At 37.3% G+C, this 12,758-nt stretch overlaps 1 protein-coding gene across 1 annotated transcript in view; it reads right to left on the bottom strand.

Moving 5' to 3' along the window:
- Nucleotides 1-12,758, bottom strand: part of CCDC88A (coiled-coil domain containing 88A) — a 424,707-nt gene that overhangs the window by 222,478 nt on the left and 189,471 nt on the right. The window contains exon 6 of the mRNA XM_053712191.1: nucleotides 8,365-8,448. Within this exon, the coding sequence (XP_053568166.1) occupies nucleotides 8,365-8,448 (84 nt within the window). The remainder of the gene's footprint in view (nucleotides 1-8,364; nucleotides 8,449-12,758) is intronic.

Here is a 12,758-nt window from a genome sequence, read left to right as displayed (position 1 = left end):
ATAGAAGTAAATAATACTGTATTTCAGTAAGTTTTCAGTTCCTTACTCTGTGTCATGTAACAAAATAGAATGTTAGATAAAGGGGTCAATGTGTGGAGGCTGCTATGAGTAGTCTAATCAATCACTCTCATTATATAGGGGTTAGCACATTGTTAAATCAACAAAAGAATGAAGGGGAATGACCTTGACTTTGAGAAGCAATTTTGACTCTCCTTGAATGGTCCCTGTCTTTCCCCATCCCTTTATTGTCACTGCTATGGAAACTATAGCAAACTACTGATATAACTGATAGTACCAGCTTCCTATTTCACTGCTGAATAGACCAGGACATGAGATTACAATCAGTAAAATTGTGCTTCTAGTTGTACAGCAGCATGTTTAAATCACAACCTTAAATCATCACTGAATGTCTCAAATAATGAAAAAATATAAGTGAACTGTTATATTAAGACACGATTCCAAGAATAGCATTGTCCAAATAGAGATATTTTTAATTGTAATATTAATATATATATATATATATATATATATTAGTATAAAACTGTATTGGTTGAGTAAGAAATATATATTTTTTCTCCATAGAATAGCAAATTACAATATTTTGTAACCTCTTTTTATATTTATTCACACTATATGACACTTGACCATCACACCTATATAAGCTTGTTCGACATCCTACTCCAAAATCATGGGCATTAATATGGGGTGGGTGTTTTTGCCCATTCAGTCAAAAGAGCGCTGCAGAATCTGTTGGCGCTCTTCAAATACCTGATGATAATAATAATAATAAAAAGAGCATTTGGCATGTGTGAGGTCAGGCACTGATGTTGGATGAGAAGATCTGGCTTGCTATCTATTCCAAAGATGTTCAATGGGGTTGAGATAAGGGATCTGTGCAGGCAATGCAACTTCTTCCACATAAAACTCAAACAATGTCTTCATGGACCTTGCTTTATAGAGTTATGCTGGAAAAGGAGACGGCCCTTTCCCCAAACTGTTGCCACAAAGAGCAAGATTTATCGAGTAATTTCTCTTATTTTTGCACCTTAAAATGTGCACACAATCTCATCCTCATATTTAACAACCTTAAGTGCACCTAAAAATATTGTAGATCGAGTCAATTCATAACTGACACATTGTGTTCAACTAGGCGCATCAGTGCGCCCAAAAAAGGTGTTAAATTAGATCACTTTAGTCGCATTTTCAATAGTTAGACCGCAATATTTGACTGGTAATGTGTTTATTATATTTTTTTGTGCCCAAAACGTTCTTCACATTCTCCTAGAAAGTTCTCTATAGATAATGTGGAGAACAGCAGTTGAAATAATGTTTCTATTAGATTGTGTTGTGTGCACTGTGGTGACATTTTATCACTGGAATACTAATCTAGTTGTTATTAAAATATAGCTCTCAGATTTTATCCCTGGCAATTCACATAGCTTGTTTTAAAATTGAATATTCAAGTAGTTCATTCTTATTATTAATTATTTGGCCTAGTCTCTGTCTAAGAAGGACACCTAGAGCTGTAGCTTGCCCTATACAAATGTTAATGTAAATTCCTTCCTGTTGGGGAAAGATGCAGAAAGGTAGGTTGGCAAGTTATTGTGTGTGTGTGACACACTACTTGGATTTACAAGTAATATAGTTTAGAGCAATATTTTAAAAGCACAAACATTTTTAACATTTTTCACTGTTTAAACTAAAAACATCTAAAGGGTGTTTATATTAGCCTGCATTTTCAGTTTGGTCTATATTTTAGGACTTATTTTTTTTTTGTGTTTTTTTTTAATGCTTGATTTCTGCACCTTATATACAAAATGATCTCCTTTACAGGAAGTCTAAATTGCTTAACTTCTGTTTAGTCTGGTGTTTCATTGCCCTATAGATATTATGTTAATTTCTTGCATTTGGGGCAGGTAAAATAGTCTGGCAAACTATGCTGTGAGAGACACACTATTTGGAGTCTGTTCCTCAGATTTAAAATTAAAAATATTGAGCAGTGGTTAGGAAAACTAAAAATTAACTATATTAACACCTCTGCTGGAAAGCTGACCTGCTTATAAACAGATCTAATTACTACCTCTACTAGATGGCTAAACCGTTATACGTCCTTTGTTGTGTAAAATTAGCATCTCAATGGTACCTTGTACATCCTGTGTTAACATCTTTTAAGAAGAAAACTACTATGCTGTGAGAGACACACTATTCAGAGTCTGTTCCCCAGATTACATTTACTTTTTTATTTTAGTTCTAACTGCTATCTGCTAAAATGTCTGTGAAAACTATATTTCACAGGAAATCTGTGATTATTTTAACAATTATATTCATAAATATAATGGTCCATTCCTCATCCCAGAAGCTAAGTGTGAAAGTTTTTAAGAGATACTAACACAGGTAGTAACTCTTAAAAAGATTAATAATAATAAAAGAAAATGTATGATAGCGCAGGCTGTTATTTCAACAATAAGAAACTAACAAACATTGGAGACTTGACAGAGCAAAATAAAGATCTAAAATTAAAGCTAGATAAAACACAGACTGACAGAGATTATATTAAGCTTTCCGCTTTAACACCATACAGATCGGTAAATTACGTCAATTAAAATTAACAGAACACAGCAGAAATGGATACTCAAATAAAATTACTGAGTTACAGATGAAAATAGCACAAGAAGAAAAAATAAATTAGTGATATTTCTGGGAACAATGCAGATTGTCATCACTTACTGTCACAAAGGAGAGAGCCAAAACAAGTGATAAAACAAGATAATATGCCACTGGGTCCCACCAAACACCCAAGTTCTGTTCCAATTGCCCCTGTCATAATATCTGAGCATTTGAACAGCCCGAAAGTACCTACAGGTTTTTCAGATCAGACTAGGCCAATGACTGTAGCAGATAAAGAAATTTTTCAGAAATGGTGGGGCGCAATCTCCACAAACGGCTTTAAAAACTTTTCACATTGGTTTCACAAGGGGTCTGAAAAAGCCATAAAAGTAGGTGTGAGCATGCAGGAATGGACAGAATTGCTTCAAGATGCCATGGGCCCATATGCCAACAGGTTATTAGGATTCAACTCAAGCATATCTGATCAGGCTGGGAGAATAGTACAAACCTTTTTCAATTTTACTAGACTAGAAAAAGAGAATAGCGAAAATACCATGAGACCTCTAGATGGGCCATTTGAAGTAGCAGAAATTGTTTTATTCTGGTGTGTGCTGTGCCAGCCACAGACCCAAATGGTCTGCGGGTCACCAGCTCACATACAGAGGGTACTTGAAGCTCTCCCTAGAAAATGTCAGGAGTTTGTAAAGCTGTATGGTCCAAACGCCAAAAACTTAGAAATGGTGCTCACTAGAGCTGAGAAGTGGTAGAATTATCATCCATACACCATTAAGGCAATTTCTGCAGTGAAACAGTCAATGGAGAACAATCTGAATATTCACAGGCAGGGATCAGAGAGGGGCAACAGGAGACATGTTTGGGGATATCAGAATAGTAGAGGATCAAATACAGGAAACTGGAGAGAAAGGAATTTAAATGGCGATATTAACAGAGGAGACAATAAGTATACAAATTGGAGGCTGAGGCCAAATGAGATAAGCAATAAGGCCAACTTAAGTTATTGGGAACTCAAACAACAAAACAGGAGAATGAGAAATGAAATTGGGTTTCTAAAGAAACAGCTGACAGAGCTGGAGTGCTCAAATTAAATAATTAATTTTTGTTTATAAGCATATTTGTTTGCAGTGCATTTGTATCATGTAATGTGTGCTTAGTTTTAAGTTCAATTAATCATTTTAAGTGTTTTTATTATTAAGTTTTAAATATGCCAATATTTAGAATGCATAGTTAATTGATGCATTTTCTTTCTAAAAACAAATAACAGATACCTCCATTATGATTACTTTTGGGAGGCCACATGCAAGAAAATTTCCATGTAAACTGTCTGGAGTCTTATATTGCAGGAAGAAAAACAATGAAGAAGATAGAAGGCTTCTCACCTTTCCTTCCAGCTTTTCCCAATAACACATATTATAGATTGTTGTTTTTCAGGTGTGATCAGGACTGATCTAACCAAGAATCTAGGATGGTGGCTGTCATGAGATGCAGGACACAGCATAGAAGGTACAACGCTATTTTAATGCAGAGCATAGAAGTATACAGCTTGCACCATACATCTCACTTGATAACTGCGACATAGACAATAATAACCATAAGCCACGCCCCCATCCGGTGACGTCACTTCCCACTCTCATCACATCTTCCCCCTTTTCAAAGGACAAAGCATACATTTTTTTTCTTTGAATACATCAAACAACAAGGTATACAAGAAGCATACAGAAATAGTTTTGTTTAGTATACAACAAATAACAAGTTAAAGAGAATATATATATATATATATATATATATATATATACTACCCTAGTCCACAGTGACCATGGGATTATTCTGTCCATACTTCCGGTCACTGCTCTAACTAGTGCTAATCCCGATATCGGGCTGGAAGTTTCACCACCCTTCCATTTGATGTCATTTTACATGAACTGTCCTCTGATACAGAAGAAGGTGATTGAGAGTCTGCTGGAAGCAAAGAAGTTCCCCGCTGTGATCTTGCTGAGGGGAAGGCACCCCTCTTAAAACAGGGGATCCCACCGGCAGTGGTACTGAGGCATCCAGTCCCAAACTCTCAGGTACTGGCTGAAGATGTTTTCGATTTTGATGTGTGACTGTCCCTCCATCAGTAAGGACTACATAAGATCTTGGTTCTGGAGAGCGTCCAATTATCGTAGCAGGCATCTTCCATTTCTTCTCATCATTCAGTTTAACTCTGACACTTTCCACCACATTCAGCTCCTGCAAGGGCCTCACAGAGTGTCTCCTGTCGTAGAAGAATCAATAGCCCCTTTTAGCCTCTTCATCCCTCCTAAGGACCTCGTCCCGAGGAACAGAGCTAGTTAGCTGGAAGACACCCACAGAGGGTAAAGTGGTATGAATCTGACATCCTAGCATCAGCTGTGCCAGGCTAAAACCCGTGGCTTGAATGGGAGTTGCCCAATAGGACAAGAGGGCTAGGTACGGCTCAGATTGCTTCAAAATAAACTTTGTTGTTTGAACTGCCCTTTCAGCCATTCCATTGGCCTGCGGGTAATGTGGACTCTATGTAGAATGGACAAAATCATATTCACTGCTGAAAGAACTAAACTCTGTGGAAGCAAACTGCATTTCGTTATCACTCACTATCTCCATTGGTATGCCCCACCGGGTGAACAAGCTCTTGAGACGAGTGATAACGGCTTGACTTGTGATCTCATTCAAGGGTGCAATCTCCAAATACCTGGAATAGTAGTCAATCACAACTAGGTACTTTTTCCCGTGCAGTTCGCACAAATCAGCAGCTATTTTCTGCCACGGGCCTGCAGGCAGCGGAGTAGAAATCAAGGTCTCCCTTCTCTGAGTAGGCTGGCCTTCAGGGCAAAAGGCACATTTTGACACATGGCTTGCGATGTCGGAACTGATCCCAGGCCACCATACTGCTGTAGCTGCCCTCTCTCTGCACTTTGTAATGCCCAAGTGGCCATCATGAATCCTGCTTAACATCTCTTTCCGCATGCTAACAGGAATAACAATGTGGTCCTGGAACAGCACCAACCCATCCAGCTCTGTGAGCTGCGACCTTTCTGACTGGTAAGAACTTAAAGACATCCAGGCTGGCCGGCTCTCAGGCCAACCTTCTTTTATGTACTTAATAACTTCTTGAAGGTCAGTATCTAAATATGTCTCCTTTCTTATTTGCTCTAGCTTCCCGGACGAAATGGATTTGGATGCCAGGACTGAATTACATACACTTTCACATCTGATTCCGCTGAAGATTCTTCCGCAGCAGCCAGCGGGAGCCTGAAAAGTGTATCTGCCACTACCAGTTATTTCCCCTGCACATGCACTGCCTGAACATTGAACCTGAGCAGCCTCATCAGAAGTCTCTGGCATCTTAGGGGTGTTTTGTCAGTATCATAGGAGTTGATCAGAGGGACTAGCAGCTTATGGTCAGACTCCAGACTAAATTTCTCTAAACCCACTAGATAACACTGGATGCGCTCACAGGCCCAAACTGCAGCCAGGCACTCTTTCTCAATTTGGGCGTACTTCGACTCAGCAGCTGTCAGTGTACGGGAACAGTAGGCGATGGGCTGTAGTTTGTTCTCATTCAACTGCAGGAGGGCGGCCCCTAACCCATAACTGCTCGCATCAGCACTAACCACAGTCTTTTTGGAAGGGTCATAGAACCCCAACACTGGGGCAGACCCCAGCAGGGACTTGACCTGCACAAAGGATTCTTCCCGTGAAGGTCCCCAGAGCCAGGCAACATCTTTCTTTAGCAACTCTGTGATAGGGTGTAGTATTGTGGATAAATCTGGAAGGAACCTGCCCACATAATTTACAAGGCCCAATATTTGTCTCAGCTCATGTACATCAGAAGGATTTATCTGCCATTTTACTCACCTCTCTTCCTGACTATGGTGCATTGTGGGGGATGCTGCTCATTTCCTACACTTCCTTTTATGGCCAGACTGGTGTGCATCATCCATGTGAGACAAGATGCAGTCTCAGAATTGTGATGTCATCACTTATTATTTAAAGGGCCTCTGTTCAGTATGCTTTGCCTTTGTGTTGTCTCAGACCTGTTTGTGAGAGTTCCTGTGTATTACCTGGCTGCCTGACGTCCTTCCTGGTTCCTAACCCCTGGCTTGTTCCTGACTCTGCTGTTTTCCTTGTTCCTGATTCCGGCTTGTCTGACTAGTCACTTTGGCTCCTGACTCAGCTCGTCTGACTACCAGCTCTGGTTTTGACTCCTGGCTTGTTATTTGACTTGTGGACTTTTTATTATTTTTTGCTATTAATAAAGGTATGATTATTTTTGCACTTCTCGTCTCAGTCTGATTCCTGGCACCCTGACATTAATATTTAAGACTGGAAGATTGTTTTGTTACCATTTTTCTATATACCTATTTAAATTATTTGGTATTTTTCAATCATTTTTATCTATTGGTGCCCCCTATCTTCAATGGTGGTTTACCAACTTCCTTTTTTTAAGTCACAGGCTCACCTGGAGTGTCTTGGCTGTGACAATCTGATCAAAGTTGAAACCCTATACATCACAAGCTGGTGACAGTTGCAGAGTTGGTTGACCCTTTACATATATAACACAAAAAGGAACTGCACTCACTGGATTTAGTAAATATAAGATTCCTTAGCGTTTATTACAAAGCGGTGACACCCCTTTAACCCTGAGACGTCACCACTATGTAATAAACACCAAGGAATCTTATATTTACTAAATCCAGTGAGTGGAGTTCCTTTTTTGTATTGTTATTTATTTGAAAATGACTATTTCATCAGAGCAGGTAACACGAAGGAGACGCTGAAAGATAAGCGCTGTGTGGTCTATTACCTGTTATTTCACTGCCGGAATTATCTGTGTATCTGTCCCCTTTGGCATTTGTCAAATTTACTTCATGGTTATAAGGGTATGGGACGAAGTATTGGATGAAATGTGAACTATCATTTATGCCCCCAACAGTGGTTGCCTGTTAGTCCGCTTGGACATATCTTGTCAGGCCATATAGGGAGTGAAGGTGTTATATTGGGAATATCCAGTTGCTGCTTATTTGCATGCAGTTGCCGTTTATTTGCAAGTGGCAGTCCAGTTACAAGGACGTTTTATGAGGAAGTTTGCTGTAGTAACTTTCCATAATTATATACTTACATATATTTTTCTTTTTGTACACTTTTTTGCACATGATTATGATTATAATAAAAAAACATTATTTACCAGACATCCTTGGTAGTGTCTATTTGGGATAGTGACAGTTCCTATATATATTTTTGATTATTTGGCTTTATATGGGGTTGCTGGATAAGGTTTACTAGTTGATCTCTTTGCAGTTTTATATTATTCTCTAAACCACCGTGCACCAAGGTGTCCACATTTGTATTGAAATATTGTGGGCCCTTGTCCATAGCCACAATATCCAGGGACAGCTGGTACAAATATTGTACCCACACATATATATATATATATATATATATATATATATATATACATACACACACGCGTATATATATATATATATATATATATATATAAAAATATAAATATATATATATATACATATACACACACACACATATATATATATATACATATATACACGCACGCGCACAAGCCATTTACAGCACAAAACATTTTTTGTGTGTTGCAGTTGTGTGCTTTATAAAAAAAATTTTAATTGGTACATTAGTGAGTGGATTTAAATTAAAGAAATATTAAGAATCAAGCAACACAATATAAGTGAATTTTACCTCTTGAATATGGGCTGCAACAGCTGCTTTTGTGTCAAAATCTAGGTCCTGTATTTTTTCAATGAACTCTTCCTTTCTTTCACTCTGAAATAAAGAATATCAAAAATAATTATTAATGTAGAAAAACATATAAACTATATACATATATCAAATAAATTTATTTTAAATTAATTATATTATTAAACTCAAATATGAAAAAGAAATGAAAAATTCTAAGATAATTTTGCAAGAAAAAAACTATTTGAAAGATGTTTAAATTAATAGTGACATTTCCAAAAATCATGTTTGCGCACAACTGATCATGAAAAAATCGCAACAAATATAAAATATACAACATAGGATACAATAAAAACATTAGATGCTAAAATGTCTCATATATAAAAATAAACTTTAAGCTAAATTAATATTTACCAGTAGGCAGATCATTATATAAGTGATGCAAAGCAAAACCTAAATTTAAACCCCTTCAAAACATGCGGCTGTTACTTTTGGTTTTTTGATGTCTGTGGCTTGTTCCGCCGCTACAGCCAAGCACCCCGCCCCCTTTGGTATTGTTGTGGCTTTGCGTTCCCCGTTTGTTTTTGTGATGTATGTGTGTGTTCCAGTTCAATAGTGTTGCACAATTTGGAACAAGTTTAATTTCCTCAATGTATATACTGAGGCTTTGCTTAGCAGGGGCTTACACATCAAACTTTTCAAGTGCAGTGACTGGAATTCACAGAAAATACATGAATTCCAGATTTACTGGGGCATTTCTGGTTCTATAACCTATTGCTATCAATCCCTAGTGCAACAAAGATAAAAACATGAAGTTACCTCATAAAATGCCACCTACTTGTGAAACTTTCAGTAGTGTCTTATCAAGTCCTAACATGTTCTTAGCAGCCCCAAGCAGAAGATAGTAGGTTAAACATATTATATTATATATTAATTTCAGGCTGTTTTTAACATCTATATACTAGGGTGTTTTGTGGTTTCTTGCTATACAGATGCTGAAGGGATAATAATTTAACCTTTGCTTGCTTATTCTGGTACTTGCTTTTACCTGCATTAAAGACTCTAACAGTGCATAAAGAAAATACTCTAATATGTTAGAGCAATTTTATTATTGCACTATTGTTTTCATACAACCATGTGTTTAACCTCTGCAAAGGGATTAAGCACATAATTAAAATCAGTTTCAGAGCAGCAATGCACTGCTGGGAGTTAGTTGAACAGTAGTGAGCCAATGACAAAAGACAAATGTGCGTCGCCACAAATCAACAGCTAGCTCCCAGTAGTGAATTGATGCTGCTGAGGATATGTACATATCCTCTTTTTTTTTTTTTTACAAAGGTAGCCAAGAGAACTAGGGCTGAAACAACTAATCAATAAAAATCGATAATGAAAATTGTTGTCAACGATTTTAATTATCGATTAGTTGTTATTCTGAGCCTCATACATTGTTCAGCGTTGCAGCGCCATCTTACTCCTCCCCTCTCACATAGCATGCAGACTGCTTTGCGCAACGGCACCACCTTACTCCTCCCCCCTCCCACGGCGTGCAGGCTGTTTACAGAACTAGATGCATTAATCTACTCTCATCCTATTGGTTGACGCGTTGCTCGCGTGACGTTACAGGAAGCTGTATTAGGGGTCGGGTGCTTTACATAGTCATTCTCATCGCGAATAATGTGCATAAGTAGCTTTTATCTTTTGCTTGGCCCCCAGCGTTTGGTAGTTGGTCAGTTTGCAGTCACAGCGTGCTTGCGATCCATGTGTTTCCGTTTGCTCTTCTGTTGGCGGTTGTCAGTATATGGCAGGGTTATAACACAATATATTTAATAATTATTCTTTAAAATAAACCCACAATCAAATATGCATATACTAAGACAATAAAATTTATATAAATTCTTGAAATCTTTTTATTAGTTAATATCTATAAACACATTGAAATATTTTTGTAGGAACCAGAATATGAATCAAAACTATGCTATGCAAAGTTCATAAAAGTTTACCTTTAAAACTAGCCTTATTCACAATTGAATTTCATTTAATTAACACCATGAGATTCCAAGATATTTAGCTGCTAACATTCAAGCAATACAATTAGCTATTTAACCACAATTTATCCTATATAATTCCAATTTAAAACATCAGAAATTGTATATATTATTTATGCAAAAACCCAATTCTGAGTTATAACTATATATTTGCACAGATAAACAACTTAAAATTTAGGATTAGTTTAAAATACACATGCTTTGAATATAAGCTAAAATATAAACTGCTCTCTTTAATCTATTATTTATAGCAACAATGAATGTTTGTTTTAAATGTTTACCTATGTTTAAAATATTAAAAATTAGAACAACCATACATTACCAAAGATGACCAAATCGATAATTCAGCTTCAAAACTTGTTTGTCCCACCTCATATAAAGATAAGTGTAATTGCAATTGATAAGAAAAACTATGGCACACTTTGCTTATAGTTTGACTGTGTCCCACGCAACAGTTTTCAGTCAGTTTAGCAAAATCCTCAGCAGCCAGCCTCTGCCCCTATCCTGCATACAACTTATATTCTCTAATCATAGGTGTGAAAAATGGGATGCCCTTGAAAACCTTGTCCCTTCTTATTGGTTCATTTTGGGAATGTATGTTGTCAGGGAGATGCATCCTTGTCAACAACCAATCGTCTCCCGGCTGCAACTCCTGCATTGCAACACCGGATTTTGGCCATCGGGGGCAGCATGACAAACAGATTTATTTAACCATTTCTAACATTTTTAACAATTTAATACATTTTTATAAAGTGATCATTTATCAGACCATAACTTTTTGCATCAATCACTTACAACCTAAATTCCAGGCAGGGTAGCATCATGTCAATTTCTTGATTATTTTAATATGAAACATCAAATTCTTTTTAATATAATATTACATTAAACTAATTTATATTGCTAACTATTCCAAAATTAATAGCATTTAAAATCCTGATATATATTCATACAAATACAGCATGTTTTATATTCAGTACTGCACTGTATCCCAACATGAATATAATATATTTCATAATTCTAATAAATCTTGAAAGCATGAATCTTGTCTATGGAGATCTGAAATAAAAATAATAGGGTTATTAATTTTTATTTTAAAATATACAATTTCCATAAGTCTGTTTTTATGGCTAAAGATATCTTGTTTTCCTGAAGAAAAAAAAAAAAAGGGAAAAATTGTCAAATATGTATAAATCTATTTGCAGCATTTATCTAAAATGTTCCTATTAATCATTTTAGGTCCACAAATATCATATTGATATGAAACCCACCATTTATACATTAATTTTACATACAGGGAGTGCAGAATTATTAGGCAAATGAGTATTTTGACCACATCATCCTCTTTATGCATGTTGTCTTACTCCAAGCTGTATAGGCTCGAAAGCCTACTACCAATTAAGCATATTAGGTGATGTGCATCTCTGTAATGAGAAGGGGTGTGGTCTAATGACATCAACACCTTATATCAGGTGTGCATAATTATTAGGCAACTTCCTTTCCTTTGGCAAAATGGGTCAAAAGAAGGACTTGACAGGCTCAGAAAAGTCAAAAATAGTGAGATATCTTGCAGAGGGATGCAGCACTCTTAAAATTGCAAAGCTTCTGAAGCGTGATCATCGAACAATCAAGCGTTTCATTCAAAATAGTCAACAGGGTCGCAAGAAACGTGTGGAAAAACCAAGGCGCAAAATAACTGCCCATGAACTGAGAAAAGTCAAGCGTGCAGCTGCCAAGAACACAAGCTGAAACTTCAAGATTGGGCCAAGAAATATCTCAAGACTGATTTTTCTAAGGTTTTATGGACTGATGAAATGAGAGTGAGTCTTGATGGGCCAGATGGATGGGCCTGTGGCTGGATTGGTAAAGGGCAGAGAGCTCCAGTCCGACTCAGACGCCAGCAAGGTGGAGGTGGAGTACTGGTTTGGGCTGGTATCATCAAAGATGAGCTTGTGGGGCCTTTTCGGGTTGAGGATGGAGTCAAGCTCAACTCCCAGTCCTACTGCCAGTTTCTGGAAGACACCTTCTTCAAGCAGTGGTACAGGAAGAAGTCTGCATCCTTCAAGAAAAACATGATTTTCATGCAGGACAATGCTCCATCACACGTGTCCAAGTACTCCACAGCGTGGCTGGCAAGAAAGGGTATAAAAGAAGAAAATCTAATGACATGGCCTCCTTGTTCACCTGATCTGAACCCCATTGAGAACCTGTGGTCCATCATCAAATGTGAGATTTACAAGGAGGGAAAACAGTACACCTCTCTGAACAGTGTCTGGGAGGCTGTGGTTGCTGCTGCACGCAATGTTGATGGTGAACAGATCAAAACACTGACAGAATCCATGGATGGCAGGCTTT

This window comes from Bombina bombina, chromosome 4 (genome assembly GCF_027579735.1).
Source record: "Bombina bombina isolate aBomBom1 chromosome 4, aBomBom1.pri, whole genome shotgun sequence".
Taxonomy (NCBI): domain Eukaryota; kingdom Metazoa; phylum Chordata; class Amphibia; order Anura; family Bombinatoridae; genus Bombina; species Bombina bombina.
The sequence above is the reverse complement of the archived record's forward strand: the minus strand, read 5'-3'. Positions and strand labels throughout refer to the sequence as shown.